This window comes from Hemitrygon akajei, chromosome 12 (assembly GCF_048418815.1).
Source record: "Hemitrygon akajei chromosome 12, sHemAka1.3, whole genome shotgun sequence".
NCBI classification, from domain to species: Eukaryota; Metazoa; Chordata; class Chondrichthyes; order Myliobatiformes; family Dasyatidae; genus Hemitrygon; species Hemitrygon akajei.
In genome coordinates this window covers 43,548,663-43,566,609 of record NC_133135.1, presented here as the reverse complement: position 1 = coordinate 43,566,609, position 17,947 = coordinate 43,548,663, and the positions used below count along the sequence as shown (strand labels likewise).

The 17,947-nt window shown below is 40.6% G+C and overlaps 1 protein-coding gene across 2 annotated transcripts in view; it reads left to right on the top strand.

Moving 5' to 3' along the window:
- Positions 1-17,947, top strand: part of ipo13b (importin 13b) — a 124,863-nt gene that overhangs the window by 26,843 nt on the left and 80,073 nt on the right. For both annotated transcript variants that reach the window (XM_073062987.1, XM_073062986.1), the window contains exons 3-4: positions 12,176-12,316; positions 13,367-13,508. In XM_073062987.1, coding sequence (XP_072919088.1) covers positions 12,176-12,316; positions 13,367-13,508 — 283 coding nt within the window. The remainder of the gene's footprint in view (positions 1-12,175; positions 12,317-13,366; positions 13,509-17,947) is intronic.

Sequence of the window (17,947 nt, the reverse complement as noted above, 5' to 3'; positions counted from 1 at the left end):
TGAAAAAGCAATGTAGTGAATAGCTGGACTACTAATGTATGCTGTAATCTTGTTGATGAAAATTGTTTTTACTGTAATTAAATCATTTTATATGTAGCTTTAAATAGAATTGAATAATGTTTACAATTATTTGTCACTGCTTTGAATTTATAGTCCCTATTTATTCACTGTGCATCATAAAACAAAATTCTTCATAGTTTTTATGTAATAGCTGGAACTCTAGTGTCTCGAGCTGCAATAGCATTGTGCAAACTGCTACGCTACCGTAGTGCTGTAATGAGTAGAACATTTCAGTTGAATGCTTACTTTGAGAGTCGAACCATCATATCTGGGACACCCAGTAAAATAACAGGTGAGGCTCGAACTCACAGCCTAGGCATTTCCCCAATGTGTACTTCCATTTAAGTACCACTCCCTAACCAGTTGCACCACTAGAGCTCTAAATATCTGAATAGTTAACCATTGATTTCTTTTGATTACATTGGGGAACACTACAAAATAACTATAGCCCAGTGGAAGAGGCCTGAAACATTGACAGCCAGTTTTCGATGTAGATGTTAAATTAAAATTATGGAAAACTGAAAACCTTTGTCATTTCATTGTATGATAATGGCACACTCTGTCATCACAACTCCTGAGGCTATTATTTTAAATATTTTATCTTTCATTCCCTCTGATCAATGGGGAACTTAAAGAGTACATCATTGTTTGAAAATACACTATTTGTTTTATTTGTCTGAAGCTTGTTCTATAGATGCACCTGCAATAACTTGCATTTAAACAGTGCCACCAATGTATCAAGACATCACATCAAGTAAGGGCATTATCAAACTAATTTTCTCCCAGTATTATTTTATCAATACAAGAGAATCTTAAATACTTGACTGTAATATTATGGTGCTGTGAAAGCAAAACAATAAAACATGCAATTTTGGAAGACAAGCTTCCAAATCACTTTAACACTGGTGAGGACAGCTTGGGGGAGGGAAGAGGAAAATTGCTGCTAATCATTTTTAGATATATATTCCTGTAAAACTGAATTGAGCTGGTGAAGCATATGGATATGTTTTCATACCATAAATGCTTGTTATGAAGAAATTATTTTGTGTTTATATTTTTGTCTCCACAGATACTGATAAATATATTTGCCTCAATATTTTTCTGTTTTTATTTCATATATTGAGTTATTGCAGTATTTGCCTTTCAATAATTAATTTTGAACGTAATAGTAGCTGTGCATCATGGCATTAGCAGTGTGTTTTTTTTAATCTGGAAAGCATTCTTGCTTGCTCAAATCCATTTAATGCTAAGCATATAGCCTATACTGAGTTGCTTCTCTGTGAAGTTTCTTTCACAGGAAATATGAATTACAGGTGTCCCCTGCTTTACAAATGGTCGCTTTACGCCACTTCGCTTTTATGAAAAACCCACATTAGTACCTGTTTTTGCTAGCCGAACAAGGATTTTAGCTTTTACGAAAAGTGATAATAGTGCTCAGTGTTTGTTTTGCAGCGAGCTGTTATAGAGAAAAACTACCGTGACAATGAAGCCTTGCATGGGCAGGTGTGTGCGCATGCGTGTATGTGCTGATTTTTTTTCTACCAGTCAGTTTTTGGCTAAATCTTCACAATTCTAGTAAGTGAAACTACACTGCACATACATTATTTCTACTTTATATAGACTGTGTATTTGTCATATTATTTCTGCTTTTACTATATGTTAGTGTTATTTTAGGTTTTATGTGTTATTTGGTATGATTTGGTAGGTTATTTTTTGGGTCTGGGAACGCTCAAAAATTTTTCCCATATAATTTAATGCTAATTGCTTCTTCGCTTTACACCATTTCGGACTAAGAAGGGTTTCATAGGAACACTCTACTTTCTTAAAGGGGGGGGCCTGTATTTTCTTAATGTTTTTTATGATCAAGGAGATAATGTGTGAAAGACAGTGCAATTCAAATTGGAGATCTACTTTCCCTTAAGTGCTAATGCATAATGATTTTCCACCACTGGGCTCTTGTTAATTGTCTGTTACCTTCTCCCTCATTACCAGCGCATTTCTTTTTACTGATCTACAAGCCTGTAGAGGAAATGGGGAAAAATTCAATGTATATTTATTATCTAAGTATGTATACTCTTTACAACCTTGAGGGTTGTATGCTTAAAGGCAGCTTCAAAACAACAAAACCCCATAGAATACATAAAAAGACTGTCAAATGCACAATATGCATAAAAAAACCAAATCATGCAAACAATGAAAGATACAAATAACATTCAGAACTGAAAATCACAAAAGTAAGCCCATAGCCATAAAGGCAGTCACAGCCCATTTAGCCCATAATTGACCTTTCCAATCTGGCCCAGTGCTTAAATTGGTCAAACATTGGCTTGATCTTGCATCTCTTGTGCCCAGGCTCTGCCTCCTCAGCACTGCTTTACCTCTGTTCTGCCACTTAGAATTCTGATGGCTGACTTCGAAAAGTGCATAAAACTATATTTCTGTTTGAAACTCAGCAAATTTCAATCCTTAATGTCAAAGACATACAACACCACAGCGCAGAACCAGGCCCTTTGGCCCATCTAGTCTATGCCAAACCACCAACCTGCCTAGTCCCCTTGTTCTGTACCCAGACTTTAACCCTCCATTTCCTCCCATCCATGTACCTATCCAAATTTCTCTTGAATTGTTGAAATCAAGTGTGCATCTGCCACTTGTGCTGGCAGCTCATTCCACACTCACACCACCCTCTGAATGAAGAACTTCCCACTCATGTTCCCCTTAAACATTTCAGCTTACACCTTTAACCTATTTACTCTAGTTCTAGTCTCACCCAACCCCTGGGAAAAAACCCGTTTGCATTTTACTCTATCTATACTCATAATTTTGTATATTTCTATCAATTCTCCCCTCATTCTTCTACATCCTAGGGAATAAAATCATAAACTGTTCAACCTTTTCCTATGACTCAGGTCCTCGAGTTCCTGCAACATCCTTGTAAATTTTTGCTGCACTCTTTCAAGCTTATTTACATCTTTCCTGTAGGTAGGTGACCAAAGCTCCAAATTGGACCTCACCAACGTCTTACACAATTTCAACATAACATCCCAATTCAATACATTGATTTACGAAGGCTAATGTGCCAAAAGCTTTCTTTATGACCCTATCTACTTGTGAGGCCACTTTCAAGGAATTATGGACCTGTATCTCAAAATGTCCCAGCATAGTATCACGGCCCACTCTATTTTCAGTATTCTCCCCTTTCTTCTCCTCAGTAAACACTGACACAAAATATTTACTTGTACCTCAGCCACTTGCTCTGACACTAAGCACAGATTCCCTCCTTTATCCTGAGTGAACCTACCTTCTCATTAGTTATCTTTTTTTCCTCTTAGTCTAAGTCTAAAATACCTTGTGTCTTTCCTTGATCCTGCTCACCAAGGACAGTTCATGGCTCCTTTTGGCCTCTCTGATTGCCTCCGATCTTCCCTGCCTACATACAGGCAGAGGTTAAAGTGCAGAGCTCCAGAAATTAGGGCAACAAAGAGGGCAGCTACAGGATTGCTGCGTTGGTGGACTGGGCCATATTCACAAACCCATCTGTTTATCTGAATGATTACACCATGGTTATCACAGACTTGGAACAAAAAACTGTTGTAGATGGGTGTGTCCCAACAACATCATTCAGAGCTTTCCCCAACCAGAAGCCTTGGATGAACCATAAGATCTGCATTCTACTGAGGGCCAGATCAGAGGCATTCAAACCCGCTTCAAACAGACTTCACTTTACCGATACTTGAGCAGAACATGGTAACCTGCCTTAATGACTATCGTTCAATAGCACATACATTCTCTGATGAAGTCTTTTGAAGGGTTAATGCTGAAACATATCAAATCCTGCCTTAGATGTGACTTGGATCTGCTCCAATTTGCCTACTGGTACAGGTCCACAGCAGATGCCATCTCTTTGGCTCTTCATGTAACCCTGGAACACCTGGACAACAAAGCTGCATACATCAGGATGTTCTTTATCAACTACAGCTTGGCATACAATACCATCATCCTCTCAAAATTAATCAATATGTTTCAAGACCTTGGCCTCAATACCTCCTTGTTCAATTGATTCCTCAATTTCCTCACTTGCAGATCCCAGTCAGTAAGGATTAGCAACAACATCTCCTCCCTGATCTCCATCAGCACAGGTGCACCCTCCTCTTATGACTTTGTGGCTAAGCACATTTCAATTCCATATCAAGTTTGCTGACGACTGTATTGTCGTCAGCCAAATCAAAGGTGGTGATGAATTAGCATATAGGAGGGAGTCTGGAAACCTGGCTGAGTCGTGTCGCATTAACAACCTCTTACTCAATGTTAGCAAGACCAAGGAGCTGATTATTGACTTAAGGAGGAGAAAACAGAGGTCCATGAGCCAGTCCTCGTTGGGAGGATCAAGGGTGGAGAGGGTCAGCAACTTTAAATTCCTCTGTGTTATCATTTTGGAGGACCTGTCCTGGGCCCAGCATATAAATGCAATTATGAAAAAAGCACTGCGGCACCTCTACTTAAGAGTTTGCAAAAATTCGGCACGACATCTAAAACCTTAACAAACTTATATAAATGTGTGGCGGAGAGTGCATCTGCAGCTCTCCTGGTGTGGAAAACACCAATGCTCTAGAATGGAAACTCCTACAAAAGTATTACTCAGTCCATCATGGGTAAAGTGTTCCCCACCTTTGAGCACATCTACATGAAGTGTTGTTGCAGGAAAGCAGCATCCATAGTCGGGGATCCCACCATCCTGGTCATGTTCTCCTCTTGTTGCTGCCATCAGGAAGAAAGGACATGAATTTCAGGACTTGCACCATCAAACTCAGGAGCAGTTATTACCCCTCAACCATCAGGCTCTGGGACCAGCGGGGATAAATTCACTTGCCCCATCACTGAAATTTTCCGAGGACCTATGGACTCACTTTCAAGGACTCTTCATTATTATTCTTTTTTTTTATTTGCACAGTTTGTTATCTTTGCACACTGGTTGAGCACTCAAGTTGGTGTAATCTTTCATTAATTCTATTATGGTTATTATCCTATTGTAGATTTATTGAGTATGCCTGCAACAAAATGAATCTTGGGGTTGTATATGGTGACATATGTACTTTGATAATAAATTTACCTTGAACTTTAAACTTTATCTTTAAAGAGCCCAGTCTTAAAGCTTTTTCTTCCTGACTAAATTAAGGACCTCTCAAATCTTCCAAATTTCCCTTGCCCTCTTTTCCCCTCCTTGCATCTTCCAGTAAGAAGTAAGGACAGATCCTGAAATTTGATTAGCTGGTCTTTAAACAACTGCCACATTTCAGATGTGGACTTGTCCAGTAGCTGCTACTTCCAATTGATGACACTTAGCTTTTTTCTGATCATGTTGTAATTTGCCTTCCCTCAACTTAGTACCTTCCTGCAAGATCCGATTCTATCCTTATTCATAAGTATTTTAAGACATAATGAGTTGTTGCGTGGAGGTTTTTCTGGCTGCTCGCTCTGCAGAACCTACTTTCTCGTTGGCATAAAAGGGGCTGTAAAGAGAAGAACCATCAGGAGCATCACAGAAGCTGCTAAGTGTGCCTCCAAATGGCTGTGAATCCAGCGGTGTGACTGTGGACCAGTGCTACTAGGACAGTGGTCCCCAACTGCTAGATCTGTGGACCGGTACTGGGCCGCAAAACGTGCTACCGGGCCCCGAGAAAACAATATGATTTGACGATATGAAACGATATGAGTCAGCTGTATTTTTCCTCATTCCCTGTCACACCCACTGTTGGAACTTGAATGCATGCGAGGTCATTACCCACGTGTCATCCATGTCAGCGTGGGAAGAAGATCAACTCCTCGAGCTTGCAAATGACGGTGGGCTGAAAAGTGTGTTTGACATAACATCCCTGCTGGCATTCTAGATCAAAGTCAAGGCTGAATATCCTGAGGTAGCCATAAAAGCACTGAAACCGTTGCTTCCATTTCCAGCATCATATTTCTGTGAAGTGGTCGTTTCTGCAATGAATACAACGAAAACTAAATTGCGGAGTAGACTGGACGTAAGGAACCCTCTTCGAGTATCGCTGTCTCCCATCACCCCTCGATGGGACCATCTTGTTGTGGGGAAACAAGTCCAGGGCTCCCACTGATTCAGTGATATTGGTGTGTTACAATGACTTTATATGTTCATATGGGGAAAATATGCGCTTTGTGTTTAATATTAAATTCGTTAGATGAACCCTTTTAGAAACGAAATTGAGTGTATTAGCCACTTATAAGTGACTTAGTTGACTTATCACCTATATTCCGGTCGTGATTAACATCCCCCCCCCCCCCCCCGCCACCGGTCAGCTGGTCCGCAGGAATATTGTCAATATTAAACCGGTCCGCGGTGCAAAAAAGATTGGGGACCCCTGTACTAGGACACAAGCTAAGGGCTGATCAATCATGGCTGGGGGTGTCTGGTGTTGAAATACCTGATGACCCCAGATAACATCACTGATGATGTATCTCAGCATCAGTTGTGACCATTGTTCCAACTATCAGGTCTGTCACCTGGTCTGGCTCATTTCCCAACATCAGACCCAGTATGTTTTCTCCTCTATTTGGACTCTACATACTCCTTCAAGAACCTCTGTTGGGCGCATTAATGAAATCCTGCTAACATAACATGGCCACAGCCTACTAACCCTAACCATTATGTCTTTGGAATTTGTTAGGAAAGCAGAGCGCCTGGAGGAAATCCACACAATCATAGGGAGAATGTACAAACTCTTTACAGACAATTAATCCTGGAGAAATTAAGATTCCCTACAATGACAATCCCATTGTTTGTGCACTTTTCCGTTATTTGTCTATGTATTTGTTTCTCCACCTCATGGTGCACATTGGCATCAATGACAGGGAATAAGGGGAGGTATAGGGAATTTGGAAGGGGCTGAAGAGCAGGACCTCTGTATTTCTCCCAGTGCTATGTGTTAGTTAGGGCAGGAATGGGGTAATAGTACAGGTGAATAAGCAGCTAAGGCAGGGGGCAGGTTTTCATGTTCTTGGATAATTGGAACATTTCTGGACCTGTACAAGAGGGCAGTTTGCACCTAAGCTGGAGGGAAACCAACATCCTAGCTGGGAGGTTAGCTAGTGCTACTTGGGAGGGTTTAAATTAGATTGGTGGGGGGTGAGAATGCAGAGCACCAGGACTTAAAGTGGAGAGATGGAGAGGAAGGTAATGTCAGGGGCTAATAGAAACAAACAGAAGTAATGTAATAGATATGATGGGATGGATAGTTTGAAGTGTGTGTATTTTAATGCTTGGAGTATTGGAGTTGTTACGTACCCCGTAACTGGGTCACTTACCAGCAAAGATAGAGAGGTCCGTTGAAGTCTGATGGTACTACTTTTAACAGTATTTATTGATAAAAACACACAAAAATAATATCAATGCAAACATACAGATAATATACGTCGTCAATACTAAATCTAAAAGCGCGGTTATAATAATAATCAATAAGAAATAGCTCTATCGTTGTCTAGGGGATAATGTATTGTCCGATGGAAATATAAAAGTCACTCAAGTTCATTCAGGCTGCAGCTTTTGGTTGGAGAGAGAGACGATGTTTTTAGAACTTGCCCATTTTCCTTTTTATGATGTCGATCCTTCGAAATGTCGTCGGTGGTGATCTCTTCTTTAGCTAAGCCATCTTCCGTGGTAAGGCCTCAGTCCCGGGCAACGGGAAAGGACACACGTGGACCTTCCACCGGCTGTCGCTATTAAACGCTGTCACGGGATTTCTAGCGTTTCTCCTGGTGCGTCTAAAGGGGTTGTTCCCTAGACCTTCTTTTATCCTTACTCACGGGGTCTCAGATGTCAATCAGGTTGGAATGATGCCAACCCCCAACCAGCCCACATGGCTCATTCCTTGAGGGCTTCGATGAATAGTCCAGTACTCAATACACAATTCCGTCTCCCAGAGGCAATAGTCGTTATCAATGGGCCCGCCTTTCTGGGGGCCAGGACACATTCCAAAAACGGTGTATTTGGGACAGCTCTCTCTCATTTCCTGAGTCCCAGACCTGAATTAATAGCGATCTTGCGATTCTCAAAAAGGAGGGGGCTACTTTGTACCCTTCGGCCCCTCAGAGTTGGGGCACAGTCGTAACAGAGTAAGGATGATGAATTTAGAACATGCATCAGTAAGTGATGTTGTGGCCATTACAGAGACTTGATTGAGAGAGGGACAGGAATGGGTGCTTAATGTCCCATGGTTTCAATGTTTTAGAAAAGGTGGAGAGGAAGGTAAAAGAAATTGGGGAGTTGCACTACTAATCAAGTTCGACAACAGAGCTGCACTCAGAGGGGACAAGATGGAGGGCTTATCCACTGAGTGGGTAGAACTCAAAAATAGGAAGGGATTATACTACAAACCTTCCATTAGCCACTGGGACATTGAGGAACAGGTAGGCAGGCAGATTAAGGAATGGTGTTAAAAACACCAGGAGCTTCACCTTCCCTAATATAAACTGAGACTTTCTGAGTGTAAGAAGTTTAGATGGTCAGAGTCTGTTAGGTGCATCCAGGAGATCAATGTAAGAGGAGAGGTGGTCCTAGATTTTGTATTAGGTAATGAACCTGGCCAGGTGACTGACCTTTCAGTGGTTGAACAGTTACAGGACAGTGAACACAACTCCTTAAGTCTAAGATAGCTATAGATAAAGGTTAAGTATGGACCTTGTGGGAGAGTGTTAAATTGGAGCAGGGTAAATTATGAGACCATTAGGCTGGAACTAGAGAGGGTTAATTTGGAACAGCTGTTTTTAGGCAAGTCCACATTGGACACGTGGAGGGTGTTTAAAGGCCAAATGCACAGAAGACAGGACAGAAAGAAGGAAAGAGAAGGATGGCAAGGTAAGACAACCTTGGATGTCGAGGGAGGTGATGAATTTAATGAAGAAGAGAAAGAAGTATGTAAAGCTTAGGAAGCCAGAATCAAATAGAGCCCTTGAGGATTATAAAGAAGCCAGAAAAGAACTCAAGAAGGGAATTAGGAAAGCCAGGAGGGGCCAAGATAAGTCATTGGCAGGTGGGATTAAAGAGAATCCCAAGGAATTCTATGCATACATTATGAGCAAGAAAACAGCTAGGGAAAGAGTAGGACTACTCGAGTAGAAAGGGCTTGGATGTGGAGGGTGTGAGTGAGGTCCTTAATGAGCACTTTGGTATTTACCAAGGAGAGGGACATACTGAGCGTATTGATATGCTAGGGCACTTTGAGGTTAAAGAAGAGGTAGTGGTGAATCTCTTAAAGAACATTGAGATGGGTAAGTTGCCAGGGCCTGATGGGATATGCCCCGTGTTATTGAGAGAGGCAATTGAAGAGATTACTGGGGCCCTGACCAAAATCTACATGCCCTCTTGTGCCATAGTGAGGTTCCAGAGGACTGGCAAGTAGCCAATATTGTTCCATTATTCAAGAAGTGTAGCAGGGATAATTTTGGAAACTATTGACTGGTGAGTCTCACATCGGTGGTAGAGAAGTTACTGGAGAGGATTCTAGGGATGGGATTTATGAACATTTGGAAAACCATGGCCTAATTAAGGAGAGTTGGCATGGCTTTGTGTGGGGCAAGACATGTTTTACTAACTTGATTGAGTATTTTGATGAGTTGACGAGGGTGCTTCATGAAGGTAGAGCTGTGGATGTTATTTACTTTGATATTGTTTACATCGATTTTAGTAAGGCAGGCCCCTCATGGGAGGCTCACCCAGAAGATTAAGATGCATCTGGTGCAAGGTGAATTGGCCGTTATTCAGAACTGGTTTACCATTAAAAGACAGAGAATAATAGTCAAAAGGACTTGCTCTAGTTGGAACTCTGTGATTAGTGGTGTTCGGCAAGGATCTGTACTGGAACCTCCACTGTTTGTCATGTATTTAATGTAGCTTGGTGGGTTAGTAAGTTTGCAGATGATATGATGGTGTCGTGGATAGTGTAGAACACTGGTAAAGAATACAACTGGATATAGATCATTTTCTGATATAGGCAGAGAAATGGTGGATGGATCTTAAACCGACCAAATGTGAGGTGTTGCGCTTTGGTAGGTCAAATGCACAGAGGCAACACACAGTTAAGGGCAAGATCCTTAAAATTGTTGATGAGTCTAAGTTCTTATCTCCCTGAAAGTAGCTGCATAAGTTGATGGGATGGTTAAGAAGGCATATGGAATGCTTTGAGTCCTGACGAAGGTTCTTGGCCTGAAACGTCGACAGTGCTTCTCCGTATAGATGCTGCCTGGCCTGCTGCGTTCCACCAGCATTTTGTGTGTTGTTACGAATGAGGAGCAACTCTGATGGGCAGAAGGGTGCAAAGTTGCCCCCCTCCCCTTTTTGAGAATCGCAAAATCGCTATTATTTTGGGTCTGATGCCCAGGAAATGAGAGAGATAAACAGCTCATGTCAGTAATGAGAGAGAGACAACGCAGGGATACACAAAGATTGGAATGTCTCCTATTGACAAAGAGAGAGATTACTGCTATTGTCTCTTGAAGAAGGAATTGTGTATTGAGTACTGTTCTATTCATTGAAACCCCTCAGGGGGCAACCAGAGTGGTCTGGTTGAGGGATTGCATCATCCCAACCTGATTGACACCTGAGACCCCGTGAGTGGGGATAAAAGTAGGGTCTGGGGAACACCCCTCAGACGCACCAGGAGAGACGTTACGAGACTGGTGGGGGCTTGTGTTTGTGTCCGCCCTTGCCTGGGTGACGAGTCCTCCACGGAACGGTCTAGCTAAAAGACGGAGGGGGTCATACGTGAATGGCCACAAAAACAACGCATCGACGGATCAAGATCGTAAAATGAAAGTCAGCAAGTTACTCTCTCTCTCTCTCTCTCTCTCTCTCTCTCTCCAACAATTACAACACAGTGATCAGCAACTACCGCAGCCTGCATGAACTGAACTGAACTTTATATTTCCACCGGACAATTCATTATACCCTAGACAACGATAGAGCTTATTTCCTATTGATTATTATTATACCCGCACTTTTAGGTTTAGTATTGATTTTGTATATTATCTGTATATTTGCATTGATATTATTTTTGTGTATTTTTACTAATAAATACTGTTAAAAATAGTATCATCAGACTTCAACGGATACTCCTATCTTTGCTGGTAAGATACCCAGTTACGGGGTTCGTAACAGTGTGTTGATATGGAATGCTTGCCTTTATTAGTTGAATTCAAAAGTCAGGAAGTTATGTTGCAGCTTTATAAAACTCTAATTAGGCCGCATCTGGAGTGTTGCAAACAGTTCTTGTCACCTCAATATAGGAAGAATGTTGAGGCTTTGGAGAGGGTTGAGAAAAGGTTTACCAAGAAGTTGTCTGGATTAGAGGACATGCTAAAATAAGAGGTTGGACAAACTTTTTTCTCTGGAACGGTGGAGGCTGAGGGAAGATCTGATAGAGGTTTATAAGATTATGAGAGGTATAGATAGAGTAGGACAGGGTTGAAATGTATAGTACCAGAGGGCATGCACTTAAGGTGAAAGGAGGTAATTTCAAAGGAGATATGAGGGGCAAGTTTTTTTACACAGAGCGTGATGGATACCTGGAATGTTCTGCCTAGGATGGTGGAAGAGGCAGTAACATCAGAGACTTTTAGGAGATATTTAGATAGGTATATGAATGTGTGGAAAATGAAAGGGTATGGACATTGTGTAGGCAGAAGTGATTAGTTAGCCATTAAATGATTTATTTAATTAGTTCAGTACAACATTGGACAGAGTTCATTCTGTGGGTTCTGCCATCAGTAAGATACTAAGCTGCTGACACATCTCTTTCAGATTGAATGTTTTGCTTTACTAGTTTGCCCTACTTTTTGTAGTTTAGATGTTTACAGAGGACTGGCATATTATTGGTAGATAAATTCTAAAAATAAATATCAAACTTTGTATCAGTAGTTTGACTGTATATCCTACTTAAGAGAATTAGTTGATTTGAATGTTCCTGTTTTCATTTATCTATTTTGAATGTGTGGACTACTCCTCCTAGAATCTGCCAGATTTGAGTACCAAAATATTATCATATATCATGGTGGATTTTCTCTTCCTTAGTTTTAATGCTTGCTCCTTTTTGGGAACCTACAGATATGTAAACACATTACTAAAGCTGATCCCGCAAGTCTTGCAGCTGCAGGAACAGCTGAGACAAGCTGTCCAAAATGGAGATATGGAAACATCACATGGCATCTGCAGAATCGCTGTGGCACTTGGAGAAAATCACTCAAGGTTTTGTAGTATTGTTATTTACCTTTTACATTTCAGTCTTGTTTTGTCAGTTATTACAATGCATTCAGCTCATCTTCTGGATAATCATGTGAAACTAAAATTAAAACCTACTAAATTTTGCTTTTCTTGAACAAGTAATTGCTTGGGTTTCAAATATTTAGAGAGAGCTTTTTAAATATGTATCATCACATCTTCCTATGTTGTTTAATCCAGCAAGTGGCAAGCTTATTATACAAGTCTTAACATTTGGGAGAATTTGTGTTTAAATAAACAAAAGTAGTCTAAGTGGGAAACCCTTTCAGATCTGCTGATGTGAAAATGTTGGGAATATTCTGAGTTTTTGGGAGTATGAAGTACAATGTGTATTTCAGTGTGATGAAATTTTATCACTAGATAAAGCAAATGTATCAGCACCTCAACCAATGAATTAACTTTTGCCAAAATAACTAGAGTAATAATTTATCAATTTGATAATTAAAAGATTTGAAGAGGGAGTAGTTAGGTTTGGGGACAAAAAGAGAGTAAAACTCCGTGTTTTATTTTTCAAACTAATCAAAGCATGGCCATTGGAAAAATAACAAAGTGTAAACTTTATAACATAAAGAGTATGGGCTGGAGGCAAGAGCCTACCCAGTCAATTTGTTGATTACTACTAGGTAAAGTTAATTACTGTATTGTCCAGTTGATTGTACAGGGAAAGCAATATTTTTTGTTATGCAAATTTGAATGTAAATTTTTTAAAAATATGTATATGGAAAGATATGTAGATAATTTCTGTGAACCTACTGATGGTCTATATATTTGGTATAAAACACTTTTTAAATAAAATTGCTTTATTGTACTGAGCAGTTTGGTTGCAACAAGACCTGAACCATCTATCAGTAATCAAATGGTAATGATGTTAAAATACCAGTTTTAAAATATTTACTATTACAGTCAGTGAATGTAAAGCTTTCACAGTCTGTGAATTACCTTTTTGTTTTTTTTTGCCGCTTCTGAATTATGTTTATTGATAATGTTCTTAACCAAAGCTGCTTGCTTTCTGTGCAGAGCGTTGTTGGAGCAAGTGGAGCACTGGCAGACCTTTCTTGCACTTGTCAACATGATCATGTTTTGTACAGGAATACCAGGTCACTACCCAGTGAATGAAACTACCAGCTCTTTAACCCTTACCTTCTGGTATACTCTACAGGTATGATGAATATACTTATGGTCTTGTATAAACCAAACATATCATGTGAACTGCTGTTGCATAATAATGAATAGTGTGATTCTTCTCATGGTTTTGCATTGTTGTGTATAGAGAAGTATTTGAGTTTTGAATTTTACAAGAAAAATCAACTTTGCTTTTCTTTAAAAGCTACCTTAGTGTGCTTCCTAACCTCTTGATTATTTCTTCATTTACTTGTTTCAGAATGCCAGCATGTAGATTGTTTTGCTTTTAGTTTTAGATTATAAATGTTTCTTCAGAACCCTGCAGAATAGACCTTCTGAAATCAGAATCAGATTTATTATCTCTAACATATGTCTTGAAATTTGTTGTTTTGCAGCAGCAGTACAGTTTAATATACTGTATATGCATTTTATTATAGACCACAATAAGAAATGGGTATAAAAATAATTAGTGCAAAAAGAGAGTAAATAGTGTGGTGTTCGTGGTCTGTTCAGAAATCTGATGGCAGAGAGTAAGAAGCTGTTCCTAAAACTTTGAATGTGAATCTTCAGGCTTAATGGAAGGGTATTTGTTTCATGTGTATTCCCACTGTTTCCTCATAAATGGCCTCCAATAGCTCATTTATTACTTCATGGGTAAGTCCATGATTCCTATCTACTTGGGCAGGATCATCTTTCTCATGCAGCTGAAATTTGTCTTTTTCCAGAAAAAGTTAGCATTTCGTTTTTCTTCACTCTTATTTGTAACTACTGTGAACCTGAAGATATGATCAGTTTCCCATACGCTCTTCATTCTTTGGTTCAGGGTTTAAAACTACATTGTATTTTAAAATTCTGCTTATTCCACAGGTTATGTGCAGTTACAACAATTAAAAAAAAAAGTTATTTGTTACACATCAAGTCAGGAAAGGTAAAAAATAACATCACTGTGGTGAATTTCTAATTATTGCCTTTCTGCTTGAAATTGGTGATATACTCATTACTGGTGCCTTGTGTATCTGGAGTACAGATTTTTAACTATAATTAAAAAGTGGAAAGGTGCACCATATTTAATTATCACATTTTGATACAAAGACACTTGGTGAGATTCGTTTTTTTTCTGAAATGCCTTTCATTAAATACACACTCCTGAGTGAATTAATAATTAGAAATTTTGCACAGTGAACTGTTATTTCTTACCTTTCACTGTATTATGCAGCTAGTGATTTGTGGATGCACTGAAGGTTGAGTTGGTGGTAATGAAGATAAATACAATGTTAGCATTCACTTTGAGGGGACTAGAGCAAGGATGTGATACTGAGGCTTATGAGGCATTGGTCAGACCACACTCAAGAGTATTGTAAGTCCCTTATCTAAGAAAGGATTTGCCGGCATTGAAGAGAGTCCAGTGAAGGTTCATGAGAATGACTCCAGGAATGAAAGGATTGACATATGAGGAACTTTTGATAGCCCTGGGCCTGATCTTGCTAGAGTTTTGAAGATTGGCGGGGGGGGGGGGGGTGGTTCTAATGGAAACCAATTTACTGTTGAAAAGCCTAGATAGATTGGGTGTGGTTGAGTCTAGGACCAGAGGGCACAGCCCAGAATAGAGGGATGTTCATTTAGAATAGAGTGAGGAGGAAATTTTTTAGCCAGAGGGTGATGAATCTGTGGAATTCATTACCACTGACTGTTGTGGAGACCAAGTTTGAGTATATTTAAAGCGAAGGTTGATAGGTTCTTGATTAGTCAGGGGGTCAAAGGTTACAGGGAGAAGGCAGAAGAATGAATTTGAGAGGGATAATAAATCGGCCATGATGTAATTGTGGAGCAAACTTGATGGGCCTAATAATTCTGATCCTATGTCTTATGGTGTACGAGTTTCTTAATTGCCTCTTCTGAAGTATCTTCCTCTACCAGCTCCCCTGGCGGGCATTCCATGTACTCACCACTCTTTGTCTAAAAAAAACCCAAACAAACATACCTCTGACATCCCCCCGATTCTTTCTTCCAATCAATTTAAAATGATGCCCCCCCGTATTCGCCATTTCAACCCTGAGGGGAAAAAGTCTCTGGTTATTTACTTGATCTGTGCCTCTTATCATCTTATATACCTCTATGAAGTCACCTCTCATCCTCCTTTGCTCCAGGGAGAAAAGCTCCAGGTCATGGTTCAATTTATGCAAGTGTTTGTATCTGAGATACATACGAATAAGCTGCCAGTTAAATTGTATATGTACATTACTGATCTACCCTCACCTAAGGAATTGAAATCTCTTAATTTGTGTTTTCTTTGCTAAAGGAGATTGCAAAATCAGGCTCTAATTTTGAACTGTAAAAGTTATAGTTACAGTTTATAATAAGCAATTGTTGAAAGTGACATAACAGGGATCTTGAAGTGCTATTAATTTTGCATGACAAAGATAAAAATTATCAAAATAAAATTAACATTAGAAGTTTAGTCAGTATACTGGCAGTAGTTAAGGATTTGTGGTAAGACTTTAAAAACCATAAACATGAGAAATTCTCCAGATCCTGGAAATCCAGAGCAACACACACAAAATGCTGGATGAACTCAGCAGGTCAGGTAGCATCTATTGAAATGAATAGACAGTTGATGTTTTGGGCTGAGACCCTTCTTCAGTATAGGAAAGGAAGGGGTAAGATGCCAGAATTAAAGTTGGGAGGAGGGAATGGGGATAGCTAGAAGGTGATAGGTGAAGCCAGGTAGTTAGGAAAGGTAAAGGGCTGGAGATGAAGGAATCTGATAGTAGAGGAGTGTGGATCATAGGAGAAGGGAAAGGAGGAGGGGACCTGGGGGAGGTAATAGGTAAGTGAGAAAGAGGTAAGAGGCCTGAGTGGTGAACAGAAGAAGAGGAGAGTGGGAAGGGAATTTTTTTTTTGCCAGAAGGAGAAATCAATATCAATGCCATCAGGGTGGAGGCTATCCAGACAGAATATAAGGTGTTGCTCCTCCACCCTGAGAATGGCCTCACCTTGGCACCAGAGGAGGCCATGGATTGACGTGTCAGAATGGGAATGGGAATGGGAATTAAAATGTGTGGTTACCAGGAATTACCGCTTTTGACATATGGAACAGAGATTCTTGACAAAGCAATCCCAAATTTGCAAAGGTCTCACCAACGTCGAGACTGCATCGGGAGCACTGGACACAACAGACGACCCCAGCAGATTCGCAGGTGGAGTGTTGCCTCACCTCAAAGGTCTTTTCGGGCCCTGAATAGAGTTGAGGGAGGAGGTGAATGGGCAGGTGTGTCACTTAGGCTGCTTGTAGTAATAAGTGCTGGGGGGGGCAGTGAGATTAGTAGGGAGGAATGAATGAACAAGGGAATCACAGAGGGAGTGATCCTACGGAAAGCAGAGAGGTGGAGAGGTAAAGATATGTTTGGCGGTAGGATCCCTTTGGAGATGACGGAAATTGTGGAGAATGATGTATTGTATGCAGTAGGTCTTGGGGTGGTATGTAAGGAAAAGAGGATCTCCATCACTGCTAGGATGGCAGGAAGATGGTGTGAGTGCAGGTGTTTGGGAAATGGAGGAGCGCTGTCGGTGAAGGTGCCAAAGGGTTTCGGCCCGAAACTTCAACTGTACTTTTTTCCATAGATACTGCCTGGCCTGCTGAGTTCCTCCAGCATTTTGTATGTGTTGCTTGAAGTGCTGGGCAGCATTGCTGGAGAAGACTTTGAACATGAACTGTTCTACGTAGCCAGCGAAAAGGCAGGCATAACTGCGGCCCATGTGGGCGCCCATAGCTACTCCTCAAGTCTGGAAAAAGTGGGAGGAGCCGAATGAAAAATTGTTGAGGTTGAGGACCAGTTCTGTCAGACAGGGGAAGGTGGTGGTGGAGAGGAACTGGTTGGCTTTTTATTGAAAAAGAAGCATAGAGATTTAAGGCGTTATTCTTGGGGAATGAAAGCATATAGGGACTTGACACCCATGGTGAAAATGAGGCAGTAAGGGCCAGGGAATTGAAAGCTATTGGGGAGGTTGAGAGCATGAGGAGTGTTGTTGGATGTAGTTGGGAAGGGACTAAGTCAAGGGGGATAGAATGGAGTAGAGGTATGAGGACACAACTTTTATTGCACCGTGCTCTGAGTAGAAGGACGTGGGAGTGCTTGTTCATGTATCACAAAAGGTTGGTTTGCAGGTGCAGCAGGCTATCAAGAAGGCAAATGGAATCTTGACCTTCATTGCTAGAGAGATTGAATTTAAAAGATGACGTTATACTGCAACTGTATAGGGTACTGGTGAGGCCTCATCTGGTGTACTGCGTGCAGTTCTGCTCTCGTTATTTGAGGAGGTTCACCAGGTTGATTCCGGAGATGAGGGGGTTAGACTATGTGGATAGATTGAGTCGCCTAGGAGTGTACTCACCGGAATTCAGAAGAATGAGAGGAGATCTTATAGAAACAAATAAAATTATGAAAGGGGTAGATAAAATAGAGACAGGAAAGTTGT